Genomic DNA, 23555 nt, shown 5'->3' on the forward strand with positions numbered 1-23555 from the left:
TATGTGGGTTGTCTTTTTCCTGTTGCTGGCACATAGCACTTTCTATATTTTGCACACTGTTACCCTATGCAGGGGTACTGTGTGATTTATTTGATCACATTTTTATGCATTTATATACACACCTTGCACAAGGTTACCTTATGGGTGGCTTTTTGTTTGCTTGATGATGTCTTGTACTGATGTGCTTTGTGAGATATCTGATCCCTTTGTCAATCTAGAGGTCAATGGGATTATTTATATTTATTTTTTGGAGGTCTGCTTGATAGTCATATATAGATGTCCGTATATATAATTTTCAATATACCTTCTGGGTGCCCCTTACTCTTACCTAGGTTCTATTTATTACTTTAAATATATCTATCTAAATATATATATCTAGAGAGATATATTTAGAGAGAGATATATATATATATATATATATATATATATATATATATATATATATATATATATATATATATATATATATAAATATTTTTGTCCAATTTATGTGCACACTGTATGTTACATTTTAATTGTTGCAAATAAAGTACATGTGATTTTATATCCTTGCTACTACTTTCTTGGGATTGGCTTCCATGGTTCCGGTGATTGGTTTACACTATTAATTGAGTGGTTTCCACTTGTTTTTTTGTTGCACTAGAGGAGGAATATATATGACTCTCTTACACAATATATCAGAGGTCCCCAACATGTAGTTCGGGAGCCACATGTGGCTCGCGGTCCCAGGAATTGTGGCTCGCGACTGTCTGCCAGCTTGGTGCATTAGCTCCAGGTCTAGCAAGCAGGTATGAAGAGTACATGTCAAAATTGTGAATTTTTGAGCACAGAAGATCAGATCTGGATGCACATATACTGGTCTTAGGGGTTTAGAGAAGTTTTAGGTATGGTATGCTGGAGGATGATTCTACCTATTAGAGGAGGTTCTTGAAGCTGGATGCAACAGTGTGTTGGGAGTCCTTGATGGGATAATACTGAATTGGGGCATTGTGGGAACCTCTGGATCTTAGTGTACTGCTTTGGAGTGATTTCTGTGGAAAAGCTTCGGTTATCATTATACCCATAATGGTGGCTTTGGTTGACAACTTTGAGGGGGACAGAAGCAGAATGTAGCTCGTGACACCTCTCAGGAGCTCAATGTGGCTCGCGACCCTCACTCAGTGCTAAATGTGGCTCTCAAGGTCAAAAAGGTTGGGGACCGCTGCAATATATTGATGTTTGGATTGCATTGGCTATTATTTTAGATAAGCTATTATTTCTCTGAGGTGCATACAATATTACCCCCAAGGGTGGTTTGCACGTTAATGACCGGGCCAATTTTTTTATAATTCTGACCACTGTCCCTTTAAGAGGTTATAACTCTGGAATGCTTCAACTGATCCTGGTGCTTCTGACATTGTTTTCTCACGACATATTGTACTTCATGATAGTGGTAAAATTTCTTTGATATTACTTGCGTTTCTTTATGAAAAAAAAAAACAGAAATTTGGCAAAAATTTTAAGATTTTCCAACATGTCTGCTTTACATCAGCACAATTTTGGAACCAAATTTTTTTTTTTGTTAGGGAGTTATAAGGCTATGTGCACACGTTGTGCAATGGGGTGCAGAATTTTCTCCACAAAATGCGCATCTCCTGGCAGAAACCGCAGGTGCAGATTTTGTGTGGTTTTTATGCGGAATTGATGTGGTTATTACCACTGGGGATTTCTATAATGGAAGGGTGCAGAAACGCTGCAGATCCACACAAAAGAAGCGACATGCACTTATTTTAAATCTGCAGCGTTTCCACGCGGATTTTTCCGCACCATCTGCACAGCTTTTTTCCCATTCATTTACATTGTGCTGTAAATCACAGTGCAGATCTGCAGCGTTTCTGCGCGGAAAAAATCCGCTGCGGATCTGCACTAAATCCGCATCGTGTGCACATAGCCTAAGGGTTAAAAGTTGACCAGCGATTTCTCATTTTTACAACACCTTTTTTTTTCTTTTTGGGGATCACATTTGAAGTCACTTTGAGGGGTCTACATGATAGAAAATACCAAAAAGTGACACCATTCTAAAAGCTGCACACCTCAAGGTGCTCAAAACCACATTTAAGAAGTTTATTAACCCTTCAGGTGCTTCACAGGAACTTTTGGAATGTTTAAAAAAAAAAAAAAAAAAATGAACATTTCACTTTTTTTCACACAAAAAATTACTTCAGGACAAATGTGTTTTATTTTACCACGGGTAATAGAAGAAATTGGACCCCAAAAGTTGTTGTAAAATTTGTTCCGAGTATGCAGATACCCCTTAAGTGGAGGTAAAGGACTGGGCGCATTGCAGAAGCTAGGAAGGGAAGGAGCGCCATTTTGGAATGCAGACTTTGATGGAATAGTCTGCGGGCGTCACGTTGTGTTTGCAGAGCCCTTGATATGCCTAAACAGTGGACACCCCCAAATTCTAACTCCAACCCTAACCCCAACACACCCCTAACCATAACCCTAACCACACCCCTAATAATAATAATAAATAATTTTTATATAGCGCCAACATATTCCGCAGCGCTTTACAAATTATAGGGGGGACTTGTACAGACAATAGACATTACAGCATAACAGAAATACAGTTCAAAACAGATACCAGGAGGAATGAGGGCCCTCCTCGCAAGCTTACAAACTATGAGGAAAAGGGGAGACACGAGAGGTGGATGATAACCCCTAACCCAACACACCCCTAACCCAACCGTAAACGTAGCCCCAACGGGAAAATGGAAATAAATACATTTTTTTTATTTTATTATTTTTCCCTAACTAAGGCAGTGATAAAGGGGGGTTTGATTTACTATTTATAGCGGGTATTTTAGCGGATTTTTATGATTGGCAGCCATCACACACTAAAAGATGCTTTTTATTACAAAAAATAGTTTTGGCGTCACCACATTTTGAGAGCTATAATTTTTCATATTTTGGTCCACAGAGTCATGTGAGGTCTTGTTTTTTGCGGGACGAGTTGACATTTTTGTTGGTACACTTGTCGGGCATATGACATTTTTTGATTGCTTTTTATTCCGATTTTTGGTAGGCAGAATGATCAAATACCAGCAATTCATGAATTTCTTTGGGGGGGTGTTTATAACATTCCGCGTTTGGTAAAATTGATAAAGCAGTTTTATTCTTCGGGTCAGTACGATTACAGCGATCTCATTTACATCTTTTTTTGTGTTTTGGCGCCTTCATGCAATAAAAACTTTTATATAAAAAAATAATTTTGCATCGCTTTATTCTGAGGGCTATAACTTTTTTATTTTTTCGCTGATGATGCTGTATGGCGGCTCGTTATTTGTGGGATAAGATGACGTTTTCAGCGGTACTAAATATGTGTACTTTTATTTTTTTATTTACATAAAGAAATTATTTATTGGAACAATATTTTTCTTTTATTTAGGATTTTTTTTTTTTTTTTTTTTTTTTTTTTACACAGTGTAATTTTTTTATTTTTTTTATTTTGTCCCAGGGTGGGACATCACTATATAGTGTCAGATTGCTGAATCTGACACTTTGCACAGCACTGTGCCAGATCAGCGATCTGACAGGCAGTGCAGGCTTGCCGGCGCCTGGTCTCAGCAAGCACTGACAAGCTGCCTCCCTGCAGGACACGGAAGGACCCCGTGGCCATCTTGGATCCGGGGGCCTGCAGGGAGAAGATAGAAGGAGACGCTTGGAACAACGCGATCACATCGCGTTGTTCTGAGGGTCTCAGGGAAGTATTCAGGGAGCCCCCTCCCTGCGCGATGCTTCCCTATGCCACCTGAACGCTGCGATCATGTTTGATCGCAGTGTTCCGGGCGTTAATGTGCCGAAAGCGGTCCGCGACAGCTCCTGGCACATAGTGCCGGATGTCAGCTGTGATAATCAGCTGACACCCGCCCGTGAGCGCGGCTGATCGCATATGACGTACTATCCAGTCGATGGTCATATGGGCCCAGGTCACCTCGACGGGATAGTACGTCAGATGTCAGAAACGGGTTAAAAGGGGTATTCCCATCTCCAAAAATCCTATCCCAATATGTAGTAGGTACAATAATATTAACAAAACATCTCCAAATTGAAATGTTCTTCTAATAAGCTATGTCGCCTACCCCATGTGCAGGGCATTGCAGTAGTTTATGTATCCATGGTTACGACCACTTAGAACTGTCACTATGAGTGGTGATAACCATGGATACATACACTACTGCAATGCCCTGCACATGGGGTAAGCGACATAGCTGCACAAATAAAGAAAAGAACTTACTGTTCCAGCAAAGTGGATGGGATTTATAAATCTAATGCCCATAGTTTTTTTTCTTTTCACATTTCGTAAACTGACCTGCGGGTGTGTGTATGAAATCCGCAATGTATCAAGTTATCCTGCTTGCAAGCTGAGTGTGCGGATTTGCCCAACAGAATTAGATTACATGCGGAAAATCCACAGGTAGGCCGGCGTCACACTCAGCGTATGCAAATACGGTCCGTATATTACGGCCGTAATACGCTGAAAAGTCCCGAAAATAGTGGTCCGTAGCTCCTCCGTAGGCAGGGTGTGTCACCGTTTTTTGCGCATGGCATCCTCCGTATGTAATCCGTATGGCAGCCGTACTGCGTGCTTTTATCGCAGGCTTGCCAAACCGCCGGTAATTCAATTACCGGCTTTTGCTTTCTCCTTCCTAAACCTGACATGATATGAGACCTGGTTTACATACAGTAAACCATCTCATATCACCATTTTTTTTGCATATTCCACACTACTGTTAGTAGTGTGTATATGCAAAATTTGGCCGTTCTAGCTCTTAAAATAAAGGGTTAAATGGCGGAAAAAATTGGCGTGGGCTCGCGCGCAATTTTCTCCGCCAGAGTTGTAAAGCCAGTGACTGAGGGCAGATATTAATAGCCTGGAGAGGGTCCATGGTTATTGGCCCCCCCTGGCTAAAAACACCTGCCCCCAGCCACCCCAGAAAAGGCACATCTGGAAGATGCGCCTATTCTGGCACTTGGCCACTCTCTTCCCATTCCCGTGTAGCGGTGGGATATGGGGTAATGAAGGGTTAATGCCACCTTGCTATTGTAAGGTGACATTAAGCCTAATTAATAATGGAGAGGCGTCAATTATGACACCTATCCATTATTAATCCAATACTAGTAAAGGGTTAAAAAAAAACACATTATTAAAAATTATTTTAATGAAATAAAAACAAAGGTTGTTGTAATATTTTATTTAACGCCCAATCCAATCACTGAAGACCCTCGATCTGTAAATAAAAAAAACATAAACCAACAATATACATACCTTCCGAGGATCTGTAAAGTCCAACGATGTAAATCCTTCTGAAGGGGTTAAAACATTTTGCAGCAAGGAGTTCCGCTAATGCAGACTGCTCCTTGCTGCAAAACCCCGGGGAATGAAGCTAAATACAGGTCCTTCTCAAAAAATTAGCATATAGTGTTAAATTTCATTATTTACCATAATGTAATGATTACAATTAAACTTTCATATATTATAGATTCATTATCCACCAACTGAAATTTGTCAGGTCTTTTATTGTTTTAATACTGATGATTTTGGCATACAACTCCTGATAACCCAAAAAACCTGTCTCAATAAATTAGCATATTTCACCCATCCAATCAAATAAAAGTGTTTTTTAATAACAAACAAAAAAACCATCAAATAATAATGTTCAGTTATGCACTCAATACTTGGTCGGGAATCCTTTGGCAGAAATGACTGCTTCAATGCGGCGTGGCATGGAGGCAATCAGCCTGTGACACTGCTGAGATGTTATGGAGGCCCAGGATGCTTCAATAGCGGCCTTAAGCTCATCCAGAGTGTTGGGTCTTGCATCTCTCAACTTTCTCTTCACAATATCCCACAGATTCTCTATGGGGTTCAGGTCAGGAGAGTTGGCAGGCCAATTGAGCACAGTAATACCATGGTCAGTAAACCATTTACCAGTGGTTTTGGCACTGTGAGCAGGTGCCAGGTCGTGCTGAAAAATTAAATCTTCATCTCCATAAAGCATTTCAGCCGATGGAAGCATGAAGTGCTCCAAAATCTCCTGATAGCTAGCTGCATTGACCCTGCCCTTGATGAAACACAGTGGACCAACACCAGCAGCTGACATGGCACCCCACACCATCACTGACTGTGGGTACTTGACACTGGACTTCAGGCATTTTGGCATTTCCTTCTCCCCAGTCTTCCTCCAGACTCTGGCACCTTGATTTCCGAATGACATGCAAAATTTGCTTTCATCAGAAAAAAGTACTTGGGACCACTTAGCAACAGTCCAGTGCTGCTTCTCTGTAGCCCAGGTCAGGCGCCTCTGCCGCTGTTTATGGTTCAAAAGTGGCTTTACCTGGGGAATGCGGCACCTGTAGCCCATTTCCTGCACACGCCTGTGCACGGTGGCTCTGGATGTTTCCACACCAGACTCAGTCCACTGCTTCCTCAGGTTCCCCAAGGTCTGGAATCGGTCCTTCTCCACAATCTTCCTCAGGGTCCGGTCTCCTCTTCTCGTTGTACAGCGTTTTCTGCCACATTGTTTCCTTCCAACAGACTTACCATTGAGGTGCCTTGATACAGCACTCTGGGAACAGCCTATTTGTTGAGAAATTTCTTTCTGGGTCTTACCCTCTTGCTTGAGGGTGTCAATGATGGCCTTCTTGACATCTGTCAGGTCGCTAGTCTTACCCATGATGGGGGTTTTGAGTAATGAACCAGGCAGGGAGTTTATAAAAGCCTCAGGTATCTTTTGCATTTGTTTAGAGTTAATTAGTTGATTCAGAAGATTAGGGTAATAGGTCGTTTAGAGAACCTTTTCTTGATATGCTAATTTATTGAGACAGGTTTTTTGGGTTATCAGGAGTTGTATGCCAAAATCATCAGTATTAAAACAATAAAAGACCTGACAAATTTCAGTTGGTGGATAATGAATCTATAATATATGAAAGTTTAATTGTAATCATTACATTATGGTAAATGATGAAATTTAACACTATATGCTAATTTTTTGAGAAGGACCTGTATAGGTCAATGATCTATATTTAGCTTCATTTGCGGTGAGGCGCCCTCTGCTGGCTGTTCATAGATCGTGGGAACTTTCCTAGAAAGCCTGGGAGCTTACCCAAGTGTGACACCATTCTAAAAACTACACCCCTCAAGGTGCTCAAAAGCATATTCAAGAAGTTTATTAACCCTTCTGGTGCTTCACAGGAATTTTTTGAATGTTTAAATAAAAATGAACATTTAACTTTTTTTCACAAAAAATTTAATTCAGCTCCAATTTGTTTTATTTTACCAAGGGTAACAGGAGAAAATGGACCCCAAACATTGTTGTACAATTTGTCCTGAGTATGCCAATACCCCACATGTGGTGGTAAACCACTGTTTGGGCGCATGGCAGAGCTCGGAAGCGAAGGAGCGCCATTTGACTTTTCAATGCAAAATTGACTGGAATTGAGATGGGACGCCATGTTTCGTTTGGAGAGCCCCTGATGTGCCTTAACATTGAAACCCCCCACAAGTGACAACATTTTGGAAAGTAGACCCCCTAAGGAACTTATCTAGAGGTGTGGTGAGCACTTTGACCCACCAAGTGCTTCACAGAAGTTTATAATGCAGAGCCGTAAAAATAAAACAAATTTTTTTCCCACAAAAATTATTTTATAGCCCCCAGTTTTGTATTTTCCCGAGGGTAACAGGAGAAATTGGACCCCACAATTTGTTGTCCAATTTGTCCTGAGTGCGCTGATACCCCATATGTGGGGGGAACCACTGTTTGGGCGCATGGGAGGGCTCGGAAGGGAAGGAGCTCCATTTGGAATGAGGACTTAGATGGAATGGTCTGCAGGTGTCACATTGCATTTGCAGAGCCCCTAATGTACCTAAACAGTAGAAACCTCCCACAAGTGACACCATTTTGGAAACTAGACCCCCTAAGGAACTAATCTAGATGTGTTGTGATAGCTTTGAACCCCCAAGTGTTTCACTACAGTTTGTAACGCAGAGCCGTGAAAATAAAAAATCTTTTTTTTTTCCCACAAAAAAATTTTTAGCCCCCAGTTTTGTATTTTCCCAAGGGTAACAGGAGAAATTGGACCCCAAACGTTGTTGTCCTATTTGTCCTGAGTACGCTGATACCCCATATGTTGGGGTAAACCCCTGTTTGGGCACACGGGAGAGCTCGGAAGGGAAGAAGCACTGTTTTACTTTTTCAACGCAGAATTGGCTGGAATTGAGATCGGACGCCATGTCGCGTTTGGAGAGCCCCTGATGTGCCTAAACAGTGGAAACCCCACAATTATAACTGAAACCCTAATCCAAACACATCCCTAACCCTAATCCCAACAGTAACCCTAACCACCTCTAACCCTAATCCCAAACCTATTCCCAACTGTAAATGTAATCTAAACCCCAACTGTAACTTTAGCCCCAACCCGAACCCTAACTTTAGCCCCAACCCAAACTGTAGCCCTAACCCTAGCCCTAATCCTAGCCCTAGCCCTAACCCTAGCCCTAACCCTAGCCCTAACCCTAGCCCTAACCCTAGCCCTAGCCGGAAAATGGAAATACATTTTTTTAATTTTTCCCTAACTAAGGGGGTGATGAAGGGGGGTTTGATTTACTTTTATAGTGGGTTTTTTAGCGGATTTTTATGATTGGCAGCCGTCACACACTGAAAGACACTTTTTATTGCAAAAAATATTTTTTGCGTTACCACATTTTGAGAGCTATAATTTTTCCATATTTTGGTCCACAGAGTCATGTGAGGTCTTGTTTTTTGCGGGACGAGTTGACGTTTTTATTGGTAACATTTTCGGGCACGTGACATTTTTTGATCGCTTTTTATTCCGATTTTTGTGAGGCAGAATGATCAAAAACCAGCTATTCATGAATTTCTTTTGGGGGAGGCGTTTATACCGTTCCGCGTTTGGTAAAATTGATAAAGCAGTTTTATTCTTCGGGTCAGTATGATTACAGCGACACCTCATTTATATCATTTTTTTATGTTTTGGCGCTTTTATACGATAAAAACTATTTTATAGAAAAAATTATTTTTGCATCGCTTTATTCTCAGGACTATAACTTTTTTATTTTTTGCTGATGATGCTGTATGGCAGCTCGTTTTTTGTAGGACAAGATGACGCTTTCAGCGGTACCATCGTTATTTATATCTGTCTTTTTGATTGCGTGTTATTCCACTTTTTGTTCGGCGGTATGATAATAAAGCGTTGTTTTTTACCTCTTTTTTTTTTTTTTTTTTTCTTACGGTGTTTGCTGAAGGGGTTAACTAGTGGGCCAGTTTTATAGGTCGGGCCGTTACGGACACGGCGATACTAAATATGTGTACTTGTATTGTTTGTTTTTTATATTTAGATAAAGAAATGTATTTATGGGAGAAATATTTTTTTTTTTTTTTTCATTATTTTGGAATATTTTTTTTATATTTTTTTTTACACATTTGAAAAAAATTTTTTTTACTTTTTTTACTTTGTCCCAGGGGGGGACATCACAGATCGGTGATCTGACAGTTTGCACAGCACTCTGTCAGATCACTGATCTGACTTACAGTGCTGCAGGCTTCACAGTGCCTGCTCTGAGCAGGCTCTGTGAAGCCACCTCCCTCCCTGCAGGACCCGGATCCGCGGCCATCTTGGATCCGGGCCTGGAGCAGGGAGGGAGGGAGGTAAGACCCTCGCAGCAACGCGATCACATCGCGTTGCTGCGGGGGGCTCAGGGAAGCCCGCAGGGAGCCCCCTCCCTGCGCGATGCTTCCCTGCACCGCCGGCACATCGCGATCATCTTTGATCGCGGTGTGCCAGGGGTTAATGTGCCGGGGGCGGTCCATGACCGCTCCTGGCACATAGTGCCGGATGTCAGCTGCGATAGGCTGGACGTACTATCCCGTCCATGGTCATAGGGGCCCACCCCACATGGACGGGATAGTACGTCCGATGTCAGAAAGGGGTTAATGATAGCATTTTGGGTGCAGATACGTTCTTTTGATCGCCCGTTATTGCATTTTAATGCAATGTCGCGGCGACCTAAAAAACGTAATTCTGGCATTTCAAATTTTTTTCTCGCTACGCCGTTTAGTGATCAGGTTAATGCTTTTTTTTTTATTGATAGATCGGGCGATTCTGAGCGCGGCGATACCAAATATGCGTAGATTTGATATTTTTTTTATTGATTTATTTTGATTGGGGCGAAAGGGAGGCGATTTAAACTTTTATATATTTTTTTTTACTTTTTTTTTTACTTTTGCCATGCTTTAATAGCCTCCATGGGAGGCTAGAAGCAGGCACAACTCGATCGCCTCTGCTACATAGCAGCGATCTGCTGTAGCAGAAATGGAGGTGTGCTGTGAGCGCCGACCACAGGGTGGCGCTCACAGCCACCGGTGATCAGTAACCATAGAGGTCTCTAGGACCTCTATGGTTACCATCCTGACGCATCGCCGACCCCCGATCATGTGACGGGGGTCGGCGATGACGTCATTTCCGGCCGCCCGGCCGGAAGCGGTAGTTAAATGCCGCTGTCTGCGTTTGACAGCGGCATTTAACTAGTTAATAGGTGCGGGCAGATCGTGATTCTGCCCGTGCCTATTACGGGCACATGTCAGCTGTTCAAAACAGCAGACATGTCCCGGCTTTGATGCGGGCTCACCGCATCAAAGCAGGGGATCTGACCTCGGACGTACTATCCCGTCCGAGGTCAGAAAGGGGTTAAAGTTTGAGATTTCAGAAATCTTGTGCTTACAGCTTGGTTTTAGTCCTATTTTGTGCAATAGGTAAGTTTTTGCGAAACACAATGTCACCTCTTTCAGCGTTTCCACCCACTGAAAGCAATGAGTGGTGCAGAAACACTAAAAACAGGTTATTGCTGCATTTTTGGTGCAAGAATCTGATGAAGTAGAAACAGATTTTTTTTATGCACTAAACTTAGAGACAAATGTACCATGACAAAAACGCAGGAAAAAAATGCACCAAAACCTAAGCAAAACCTTATGTGAAGCAAGTTTCTTACTGCCAAGAGAGCAGGTTTTGCATGAGGGGAAAAACGAATCAACAACTCAATATGTTAAAGGGCCACTGTCACCCCCCTCCAGCCGTTATAAACTTAAAGAGCCACCTTGTACAGCAGTAATGCTGCATTCTGACAAGGTGGCTCTTTTCGTTTTGTGTTCATGTATTACTAAAATAAAGCGCTTTGAAACTTTTCAAAAATACCTCTCTTTGTCCACGGAGGCGGGTCCTCATCCCCAGCTTGAACGGTACTCTGCCGTCACTCACATCTTCAGGGGCTTTCGGCGCCGCCCCCTCCGCGATGTTTTCTCTTCAAAACCGGTGCCTGCGCTGTGTAAAACTTTGTGGGGCAGGCGCAGTAAGCTCTGGCAGTCTGACGTCCCAGCGTGTGTCAGACTGTCACCCAGGACCGCCGCCTTACAGCCTTTGTCTATTCAGCTGTTCGTCCCGGCGATTGCTATGAGGAGGAGGAGGCACGATCAGCTGAATAGACAGAGGCTGTAAGGCGGGGGACCTGTGTGACAGTCTGACACACGCAGTGCGCATGCCCAGGAATCCTAGCCCCGCACTGTGCATAATGCATAACAGTGCGGGGCAGGGATTCCCGAGGTGTGCGGCCGCAATGCCCGCACAGGCGCAGTCTGCAAGCCTGGCTGGGACGTCAGACCGCCAGAGCTTACGGCGCCTGCCCCACAAAGTTTTACACAGCGCAGGCGCCGGTTTTGAAGAGAAACCAGCGCGGAGGGGGCGGCGCCGAAAGCCCCTGAAGATGCGAGTGACGGCAGAGTACCGCTCAAGCTGGGGATGAGGACCTGCCTCCGTGGACAAAGATAGGTATTTTTAAAAAGTTTCAAAGTGCTTTATTTTAGTAATACATGAACACAAAACTAAAAGAGCCACCTTGTCAGAATGCAGCATTACTGCTGCACAAGGTGGCTCTTTTAGTTTATAACGGCTGGAGGGGGGGTGACAGTGGCCCTTTAATATAGCCTAAGGGTAAGTTCACACAGGGCGTTTTTGCTGCTTTTTTTTCTCCAGCAAAACCTGATCTTCTTGGCAGGAAAGAATCGGTGTCAAAAACGTCGATTTAGGTGTGTGTTTGGTGCGGGTTTTTTTTCCTCTTTGTCCATGCTAATGTCCTTGGATTTTCAGCAGCCAAAACGTCGCAAATAATGTTACCTGCAAAAACGCTGAAAGATGTGACATGCTCCATGTCCAAAAAACACAGCAAAGCACAAAATACTGATACAACAAAAAAACAATGTGTGTGCATGAGATTTCTGAAATCTCATAGGCTTTGCTGGTACTGTAAAAAGCAGCTGAAAATTAGCATAAAAAAACGCAGCAAAAATGCCCTGTGTGAACTTACCCTTAAAGGTGCAGAAATACTGCAGAAAATCTAACATCAAAAACTCATCATGAAAACATAGCCTAGAGAGGGTGAGTACTAATCTATTGATGACCTAGCAATACAGCAATATATGGGTCCATGAACTTTCTATTGAGCCCATGCACTGAGCACACTCATACAAGAGCTGTGTACTGAACCAATATGACTGAACAGAACAAAATCTCTCACCATGTAAAATACCAATACTGATAAGATACTGAGGAGAAGAACTGTGATTCATTTGCAAAACAACAAATAAGTTAAAAATGTAGACACAAGCAGAAGCATAGCTGTGCAGAGTCCTGTAGCCCTTTAGCTTTTATTCTCTCGCAAAGCTAGTTTTTACTACTTCAATGCCCAAGAATTAGCAAGCCAGCTAATGCAGCAGAACACCGTACACTCTTCTACTGACTGGCCGAACACTATGGAAGATTCACATAGTAGCTCTAGTTCATGGCATTGCTTCTAAGAACAGGAATACATATTTTTAAATTACATTTGCATTGCACAACTTGAAATAAATTTTCATTGTTCATCAATTGCACTTTAAATACCTGGTCGTTTCTTAGGTAGGGAGAGATCAGGTTTAACTTTAGTTCTAATTCGGAATTCTGGTCCTTTAAAATCATCTTTGTCTTCATTTAGAACTGGCTCTGGTTGCACAACTACAGTACCTGAAAAAATCGTAGGACGTGTAAAGGAAATGCTTCTCACCACAATATACATCACTTCCAGCTTCAATCACTTTGTGAGAGAGGATGCTATCATCCCAATAACTACATCTTTTTTCATTGAAATAGCACAAGTACCTACAAGGCTGGGGTCTCATCTGTATCGAGCCAATTATGCTAATAACACGCTATTCAAACTCTCAGTTTGAGGAGTGTAATCACAGTGTGATGCTATTTGCTCGGATGAGAAGGAAAAAAAATTTCTCCATACTGTTAGTCTGAAAATTGGACAGTGATGTTTTTCATGCACTTGCATGGCCGAGAGCAATCCCATAACCAGATACAACTTGTACATGTTGTGAGTTTTTTTCCCTTGAAACCACTGAATCAAAACAAAAAATTTGGACATGTGCACGGCCCCATAGAGCAACATTAGTCAGAATGCGATCTGAAATTATCGCCGGATTTCATGGTAAAACAGCGCGGAGGGGGGGGCGCCCGGCGCCCCTGAAGATTTGAGTGATGGCAGTGTGGCGTTTACAGCAGGGGGGTTAAGACCTGCCTCCCTGTCTAAAGAAAGGTATTTTGGAGAAGTTATAAAACGCTTTATTTTGGGAATAAATGCACCAAAAACTAAAAGAGCCACCTTGTTAGAATGCAGCATTACTGCTGCACAAGGTGGCTCTTTTAGTTTATAACGGCTGGAGGGGGTGACAGTGGCCCTTTAAAAGAGTATCCCTTCGCCAACAAACACAAAGAATGACAGCCAAACAACGAATACACATTTAATGGACGATTGATCCTATAACAACTGGAAGTTTCAGCTAACCTTAGGGTAATGTGTACAGGCTCCTTTACAAGGAGTATTTAACAAGTAGTTTCAAAAGCTTAGATCAGCATACCGGTACATTGTTTGCAGCAACCAATTTAGGACTGTACATAAATGTATAAAAAAGCATCAATACAACTTGTCATTGTATTATGGTGTCTCTCATACCTAAAGGTAAACTTTCCATATCAACTTCAGGATCCGAGTGGTCATTGGGAACATCATCAATAACAATTGCATCAGGTTTTGGATCCTCATCAGCTCCCACATACTTGGTTACAAAAATAGGTTTCCTTAAGAAATCGAAAATATTAATTATGTATAGCATCATATACTACAACAGATGATGTTATGGCTTAAAACAAAGTCAGTGCTTTAAAGAACAGGCGTTCACCAGTTACATGAAGCTGAATGGTAGAGCAAATATATCACTGAATTACATAGGATATCAGGATAGCATAGCAAACCGTAAAAAAACAATCACGAGCCAGTGGCAGCCATGGCATTATAAGAATTGTAGTTTTGCAGCAGGTGGAAAGCCACAAGATGGAAAATACTGCCCTATAAATGTCTAACAAGACGATGCCTCTTTAAAGGAAAGGTTTCAACCAATAACACTCATTATAAATAGATAACTTTAAGCCCTAAGCATAGCTAATCCCTTTATTTTTCTTTAAACTCCCATGCAACAGGATGTCATTATGGGTTGTAATGTCTGCCATCCCCTAATGACTTCTGGTTTCATGGTGGTGACTGAGCAGTGACCACAGCCTCTCTACCCACCACTTGCATCTTCATTGGTCACCATCACATTCCCAGCTTTTGACATTGCTGCCTCTTTCCATGAACCAAGAAGTCATCAGAAGATATAAGCAGGATGAGTTACAGCAGTGCCAACCCTTGACGACGATTAATTTTAAGGCTGTGGAGCGGATGTCACTCACAACGCCAGATGATGATTCTTTTCAGAGAAAGAAGTGGCAGGAACAGAAGCAGGGAGTAAGGCAACAAAAGTGTTGCGACAGTCACTGAAGATGCAGGCGGTAGCAACTGAAGAGGAGTTCACTTCTCCATCAACTACCCCTGAATGTAATAAAGGACCGGCGGTGATAGAAGCTGTGGTGACAGTAGTGCCGCTCTCTGAAGTTCTGCGGAGGACAGGAGGGTGCTAGAGGATTAGAGGAAGTGAGTGCAGGGCCAGCTTCCTGTGACAACCTGTTTGAGACTCCCATCAAATGAAAAGTCACAGGAGGGGGTGGGGTTACTTTTCTACATAGGGATTAGCTGTATAAAGAGAATGGTAGGGGATTTTTATAATAAAGCAAATTACAAATATATAAAGTGGTTAATGATTAAATATGGATATTTTTAGAGGGCATTGCATCTATAGGACAACCCATTTATATATTACAGGCAGCTGCCAAGTGACTCGGCTTACTGACATTTGTCCCTATAGGAGACTGCACATAGTTCATACATGGAACACATTCCATGCCAATCCAATATGGACACACACCAGCAATTCATTGTCTAAATTAGTTACGCTTTCCAGTATTTTGTTTTTTAAATTAACAGCAGTTTTGGGTTCAGTGTTTTAAACCAGAAGTAGATTCAGAAAGAAGAAGTAAAAAGTCTTGCCTTTATATTTTATTATTTGAAAAACGGTCACAAAAATGGTGTCTTTAAAAAAAAAAAAAAATCTAAGAGGGAAATTTATCATCCCCCATATTTTGGGGCTTTTTAAAGCAAAAAAAAGCGCAAATTATGTTTTTTACATCTCTCAATGAAGAAATAAAGAAATATATATTTGCATTACAAAGCAAATTTTTATTATTATTCTTTATGCTACTCAAGACACTTCTCAAAAAGTGCACCTCATGATAATTTAGGCGTATCTTACTGCAACATGCTTTTTTCTTAAGCCCGTAAGAAATAGCACTATTAGGCTGTCATCAAATACAATCAGGGAGAACTTGTTGGTCTTCTTTATAGTTGTGGATACCTAAATAAAGCTTTGAGACTGTTAGGCTGTAGAAACATATTCCATGACGTTACAGAAGAGAAGGTGGGCTATGGGCGATTCATCATTTCTCTGCGACATGACTTTGGTTTCAGCCCAATCAACATCAAAAGGTGTGCAAACTTCGCAAAAAGGGGTATTTTCATCAGCAGCACCAGAAAACTGGCATACATTGCAGCTGAAATGTACACCAGGTCATAGTTATTATTATTATTTATTATTATAGTGCCATTTATTCCATGGCGCGTTACATGTGAGGAGGGGTATACATGATAAAAACAAGTACAATAATCTTGAACAATACAAGTCACAGCTGGTACAGGAGGACAGAGGACCCTGCCCGCGAGGGCTCAATCTACAAGGGATGGGTGAAGATTCAATAGGTGAGGATAGAGCTGGTCGTGCAGTGGTTTGGTCGATAGGTGGTTACTGCAGGTTATAGGCTTGTCGGAAGAGGTGGGTCTATAGGTTCTTTTTGAAGGTTTCGATAGTAGGTGACAGTCTGATATGTTGTGGTAGAGAGTTCCAGAGTAGGGGTGATGCGCAAGAGAAATCTTGTATGCGATTGTGGGAAGAGGAGAGAAGGAGATCTTGAGAGGATCGGAGGTTGCGTGCAGGAAAGTACCGGGACACGAGGTCACAGATGTATGGAGGAGAGGTTGTGGATGGCTTTGTATGTCATTGTTAGGGTTTTGAACTGGAGTCTCTGGGTAATGTGGAGCCAGTGAAGGGATTGACAGAGGGGAGAGGCTGGGGAATAGCGGGGGGACAGGTGGATTAGTCGGGCAGCTGAGTTTAGAATAGATTGGAGGGGTGCGAGAGTTTTTGAAGGGAGGCCACAGAGCAGGAGGTTGCAGTAGTCAAGGCAGGAAATGATGAGGGCATGGACTAGGGTTTTTGCAGATTCTTGGTTTAGGAATGTATGGATCCGTAAAATATTTTTGAGTTGAAGGCGGCAGGAAGTGGAAAGGGCTTGGATATGCGGTTTGAAGGAGAGATCAGTGTCAAGGATTACCCCGAGACAGCGAGCTTGTGGGACTGGGGAGAATGGGTAGCCGTTTACTGTAATGGATAGGTTCGTTGGGGGGGTTGCGTGAGATGGGGAAGACGATGAATTCTATTTTGTCCATGTTAAGTTTTGGAAATCTAGTGGAGAAGAAGTTGGAAAATAATTTCCTTGCTAGGGCAGGGACAGGTCAGGGAAGCATTGTGACCCTATTCCAGTGGCCTTACTTCAAAACTGCCATATGAAACTCAATTATTTAACAAGAAGAAAAAAAAATCATAAGGCACTGAAAAAAGCAATTGACAGCGAATGAAATAAAAACGATAGTGATCTTTATGTTTCTTGCTCTAATGTCGCAACACAACAGAAATATCACAGCAAACATAAAAAGTAAAAAAAAAATACATTGTCATGAATACGACAAATGTTTAAAAAAAAAAAAAAAAAAAAACCAACCTTTTTGAGCGAGATGTTCCTGCAATTTTGGCCTTTTCAGAAGAACTTCCCTGAAACAGTAAGTGAGATTTGTAAGTGAATGTCAGTGCAGCCAAACTCATCCCTGTGTAGGGGGAAAGGGGAAATCAGGAGAGATGCGCGACTACAGTTCAGCAGTCGGCTAGCTAATGTATACGGCCATGGTCAGCTTTAGAGGATGATCTTTACAGAGATTACAGGAGACACCCTGATCTTCCATAAGCAGAGATATAGGTAATTGTTAAATTAATTTTTAATTCAGGCAAATGGCTACGATATCTTTCATATAAAACCCGAAATTCCCGTAGGATTTTACAACATGTAAAAAAAATAATTGTGGAAAGTTCACTTTTTTTTTACCTCCTCCATGTTCTCCATTGAATTCAGCCTATGAATGGACTTCGATTTACCTAAAAAGAAAAAAAAGAATGGAAGGGAAAAAAAACAAAAACATTGTTTGCTAACTTTTTAAAGGCGAGCTGTACTTTCAAGTAACGTAACTTAGGAAAAAGCTGTCCTGTATATGTATATGAGGACTAATAATGTTTGTGGTTATTACATAACTCGCTTCCTGCATTTTCACCAGTTTTCCTCTCAGTAAGCTCCCTCAGTTTGCAAAGTGCTGGAAGCTGAAGTGAGGAGAAGACCTGAAGTGATCTCTCTCATACAAAGGCAGAAAAAAATATGTTTGAGTCCCCATGGCTGCATGTCTCTCAGCTGTTTGACAGCCACAACACATGCAGGGATTGCCGAGACATGCAGCAGGGACAAGAACATATTCTTTAAGCACGCCAAAGTCACTCGGTTAGCACCCGTCCTTGCTCCGATAACATCCTCTCTGACTCGTTTGCTCATCACTACAGTTAGTCACAAGATAGCAGCGCGGGACCAAACCGAGGCTGGGAACAGCTGAAGACGGCAGCTGTTGAGGATAAAGACTAAGGTCAAGGAACAGCTGGAGTGGTGCTTTCATTGCATGTATTTTGAGTTAAAAAAAAAAGTTCAGTTTGTGCAGCAAAGCAAATCACATGTAAAAAAACAACCATTCAACTTTAAATGTAGTCTGTGGTCATAAATCAGCTGATAATAAAGATATGAGTTTAGACTATCAGTACGCGCTCACTGACTGGTTCTCAAAGTCGGCTACTTTCTCATGTTAGGGCAGCTTTCCTCACACTGACCAGCTCTTCTGTTCATACACTGGATGCGGGCGGAGGAGCATGTGACCAGATCGGGCCTTCAGCCTCCTATAATACAATAGCAGCTTTCCCACGTCAGGTGGTTTAATATTGGAGGAGACTGAAGCGTATGCACAGAAGAGCTGATCAGTGCAAAACCTCTGACAATCTGTCAGTGAGCTCATTCTGACATGAAGGTTTGTAACTCTTATCTGTTTTTCTGAGCTGGTTTCAGCTGATTTATCGTCAGAAACCACATCAAAATTTAATGTGCAGGTAAACAAAGTCAGTAAAATTAAAGTAATGCAAAATTTGTAAAGAAACCCAACTGCAAAAATAATTTTAGATTAAACGCATTGAACATAAAAAAAAAAAAAAAAACTTTTAAGTTGAAAGTAGAGCTACATATGGTGTTTGTACAGAAATAAAACATTACCATCTCCATCTTACCTGCACTTCTGTCCCCAGATTCTCTGGTAGGAGAAGTTGTATCCTCAGACTCTTCAGAGGAGTGAGCTAAAAATTCATGAAGCTTTTGCACCAATGTATTCAACTTGTTTTTACTAAAAAGAAAAAAAATATATTAATTGTTATGTGCCGCTAAGAAAATCAGACATCTACTTTCATCTAGAAATAGACCCAAACTTCTGCATAAGCAAGTAATAGGTATTTCTCCAAATTCCTAACAGTTCAGTTAACATATAATAATCAGAGACAAAAGCGTCTGCAGGTACGCCAAAGTTAGAATATAAGCAGACATTTTGTGCCTTGCTCAGGGAATGAAATGGCAGAAAAGTGCACTTCCTAATCAATCCACTGGGTGGATATCAGAGAGTAGCTTGGATCAGGTCATTGTACAATCTCACTGTGTAAAGTGATTTTCCTGCCATTTGGAAGGAACTTTACGTGTGTACGTGTGTGTACGTGTGTGTACGTGTGTGTGTGTGTGTGTGTCTAAAAACATCTTCTAGCCATTAGGACTCAGCATGCAGGACTGCTGGGAGGATACAGATCATGTGGTAGGAAATGGTTTAAGAATATGGACTATAAAATTATAGTCATCATGACTTCAAGGAAGCCCATCCGCTAATACGCACTTTGAACTTTACATAAGTCACAAGGGCAGAGGAGCTCTTCAGATCAGTCTGCACAATTCATGTCTGATGTGAGAATGTTCTCAAAAACTCAATCCTCAAAAGGATGACCAAAGAATCGAAATCCTTATGAACTAAAACAAAAGTAAACGCGTCCCTGACTTATTTAATGGAATTTTAAGGATAAGAACATTGGGGCGATTTACACTGAAGGGGTTGGACACTTTTTTTTTTTTTTTAACAAATTTTGTTAGGAACATAATGCTGTGGCACTTAGTAATATGAAGCATTACAGGTTCTCCTCCTGCACTTGTCAGCAAAACCTTTTTCAACTGGAGGCGGCCAACTGCTCTGGTCACCTGCTCCTTCATCAGTAGCCTTTGTTTTTACAATAATGTTGTGAGGTCTTTAAAAAAATAGACAACTGACAAGAGCACGGGGAGATCCTGGAATACTTTTATGTAAAAAAGTGTCATAAAATTATTTCCCCATCAAATTTGTAAAAGTAAATGTAAAGTAGGCATCTCCCTTTAAGTTAATGGTTTCCAAAGCAGCTAACAGCTTTAAACTTTTGGACACTTTGCATATAACTCTGCAAGGAGCCGGCTGTCAGACACAGCCAAACTCCACATCCAGAAGGCAGGAAACGGTTTACTACCATCTCTGCCTTTGTGTAGTGCTGAACAGGCACTGTATATACAAGTAAAGAAAGTGCCAACATCGCTCCCTCCTCCACCAGTCCCAGCGTTCAGGCGACTGCTGGGATGAAGCAGAAACTGTTGGATCCTAGCTCACACAGATCAACTTTGTAACGAAGTCAAAAGGCTGAAATTATCCTGTGACTGGGGCAAATATGCCAGTCTATTACAAGGGAAATCTGCAATATAAAAATGTATTTACGTTAATGTTGAAATTCCTTTCTATGGCTACGTTCACACTAGCGTTATGCTAGTTTGCGTCGGGTTTGCGTCGGGCGACGCATGCGTCATGCGCCCCTATATTTAACATGGGGGACGCATGCGTTTTTGTTTGTTGCGTTGTGCGACGCATGCGTCTTTTTTGCCGCAAGTGTCGGACCAAGAAAACGCAACAAGTTGCATTTTTCTTGCGTCCAAATTTCAGCAAAAAACGACGCATGCGTTGCAAAACGCAGTGTTTTTGCGTGCGTTGCGTCGCCGACGCAGCGGCGCACAACGCTAATGTGAACGTAGCCTAAGGTCTATTATGGTAAAGGGTCAGTGGGGGCACATTGGGTGAACTAGGAGTGAAGAAAGAAAAAGGAATAGCCACTACCAGTTGGAACTGCCATTTCTGGTCCCACTGTAAAAGCAATTACAGGCTCATAAAAATTCCTGCTACCAAAAGAGGCATACAATTAGTATTTTAGCGATACTTAGATTAAAAATCGTGAAAAATTGTGAATACGGCAATTGTTAAGACATTTCCATTTTTTTACTCTTCACATACACCACTATAACCCCTCAAATATCAGCAAGAAAAAAAAGTTACAGAAATTAGGACTCGCTTATTACAAAAGGCAAAAATAATTTAAATACCTGAAACAAAAAAAAAGAGCTCTTATAACCTCATGTATGGAAGAAAAAGAAAGAAAAAAAAAAAACTTACTCATGTTTGGACGAAAATGGATGAATTGGTTAAGGCACATACTGCTTAAAAAAAGAACCTGTTCTGTTAAATAAAACTATTAACCTATAGATATAGGGTTAATCTGCAGGTTAATAGCGTTCTGACAATGTGCGGTCAGCACATTGAGAGACCCTGCTCTTGGGAGGAAACTATCCCCCCCACAGGCTCGCTGGTTGTGTCACAGCTCTCCATTCACTGACATATATACAAACACATACAGTGGGTACGGAAAGTATTCAGACCCCTTTAAATTTTTCACTGTTTCATTGCAGCCATTTGGTAAATTCAAAAAAAAGGATATTTTTGTGTACTCACCGTAAAATCTCTTAGCCTCTAATTGGGGGACACAGGATCATGGGTGTGATGCTGCTGCCCACTAAGAGGCGACACTATGCATAATCTGAAAAAGATTTACCATGGCTCCTCCTCTGCAGTATACACCCCTGGACGGCATCAGCCTTCTCTAGTTTTGTGCAAAAGCATTAGGAGGAACGTAACATGAATAACATAACCATGCCTATAAGAAGGCAACTATGTACAAGCTCAAGCAAACAATATGAGAACTCAACAGTAACAAGGCCCGGAAAGGGCAACAGGGTGGGAGCTGTGTTCCCCAATTAGAGGCTAAGAGAAAGATTTTACGGTGAGAACACAAAAATCTCCTTTACTCTGTCGCCTCATTGGGGGACACAGGGCCATGGGATGTCCCAAAGCAGTCCCTGGGTGGGAAGCAATGGATGAATATTATGTAGACAGACCCCTACACTTGGGGCACCGCCGCCTGCAGAACACATCTACCCAGGCTAGCGCCCGCTGAGGACTGGGTATGAACCCTGTAGTGTTTAGTAAACATGTGTAGGCTAGTCCAAGTGGCCGCCTTACACACTTGTTGTGCCGAAGCCTGGTGCCGAATGGCCCCGGAGGCCCCTACCGCCCGTGTAGAGTGTGCCGTAATACCGGCTGGAAGAGGAGAATTCTTAAGGCGGTAGGCCTGGCAAGGGTAGCTTTGGAAGCTGGCAGACCCTTGCGGCCGTCTTCCGGAAGAAGGAAAAGAAAATCAGACTTCCGGAAGGACGCAGTCCTAGACACATATATACGCAATGCCCTGACAAGGTCAAGCGTATGCAGAGCCTTCTCCACTCTATGAACCGGGACCGGACAAAGGGAAGGCAGAGAAATTTCCTCATTGAGGTGGAAGTTGGACACAACCTTCGGAAGGAAGGATGGGACCGTACGGAGGACTACCTTATCCTGGTGAAAAGCCAGGAAGGGGGTCTGCAGGAGAGTGCTGTCAGTTCAGACACCCTGCGTAGCGAGGTGATTGCCACCAGGAAAACCACCTTCTGGGATAGATAGAAGGCAGAGCGGGACCTCCTTAAAGGGAACCTGTCACCCCCAAAATTGCGGGTGAGGTAAGCCCACCGGCATCAGGGGCTTATCTACAGCATTCTGTAATGCTGTAGATAAGCCCCCGATGTATCCTAAAAGATGAGAAAAAGATGTTAGATTATACTCACCCAGGGGTGTTCCTGCTGTTGGTCCGGCGCCTCCCATATTCATCAGATGACGTTCTCTTCTGGTCTTCACGCTGCAGCTCCGGTGCAGGCGTACTTTGTCTGCGCTGTTGAGGGCAGAGCAAGGTACTGCAGTGCGCAGGTGCCGAGCCTCTCTGACCTTACCCGGCGCCTGCGCACTGCAGTACTTTGCTCTGCCCTCAACAGGGCAGACAAAGTACGCCTGCGCTGGAGCTGCAGCGTGAAGACAAGAAGAGGACGTCATCTGATGAAGATGGGAAGCGCCGGACTAACAGCGAGACCGCCCCTAGGTGAGTATAATCTAACGTCTTTTTCTCATCTTTTAGGATACATCGGGTCCTTATCTACAGCATTCCAGAATGCTGTAGATAAGCCCCTGATGCCGGTGGGCTTACCTCACCCGTGATTTTGGGGGTGACAGGTTCCCTTTAAGAGGTTCGAAGGGTGGTTCGTGCAATGCTGTCAGGACCAGGTTGAGGTCCCACGTTTCTACTGGTCGTCTGTAGGGGGAACCAATCGGGAAACCCCCTGAAGAAATGTCCTTACTTGCAGCCTGGTAGCAATGCGCCTTTGAAAAAGCACAGAGGGTTGACTCCTGGCTCTTAAGCGAGCCCAGGGACAGCCTGGCCTCCAGACCCGATTGGAGAAAACCAAAAAGTTTGGGG

The 23555-nt window shown here is 42.5% G+C and overlaps 1 protein-coding gene across 1 annotated transcript in view; it reads right to left on the minus strand.

Annotated features, from left to right (window-relative positions):
• The window catches only part of ATRX (ATRX chromatin remodeler), a 246932-nt gene that overhangs the window by 180782 nt on the left and 42595 nt on the right, over positions 1 to 23555 (minus strand). The window contains exons 3-7 of the mRNA XM_069747241.1: positions 19065 to 19177; positions 17797 to 17846; positions 17419 to 17468; positions 14105 to 14229; positions 12991 to 13110 (exon numbers count right to left, since the gene is read on the minus strand). Of these exons, the coding sequence (XP_069603342.1) occupies positions 12991 to 13110; positions 14105 to 14229; positions 17419 to 17468; positions 17797 to 17846; positions 19065 to 19177 (458 nt within the window). The remainder of the gene's footprint in view (positions 1 to 12990; positions 13111 to 14104; positions 14230 to 17418; positions 17469 to 17796; positions 17847 to 19064; positions 19178 to 23555) is intronic.

Source organism: Ranitomeya imitator, chromosome 2 (assembly GCF_032444005.1).
Source record: "Ranitomeya imitator isolate aRanImi1 chromosome 2, aRanImi1.pri, whole genome shotgun sequence".
Taxonomy (NCBI): Eukaryota; Metazoa; Chordata; class Amphibia; order Anura; family Dendrobatidae; genus Ranitomeya; species Ranitomeya imitator.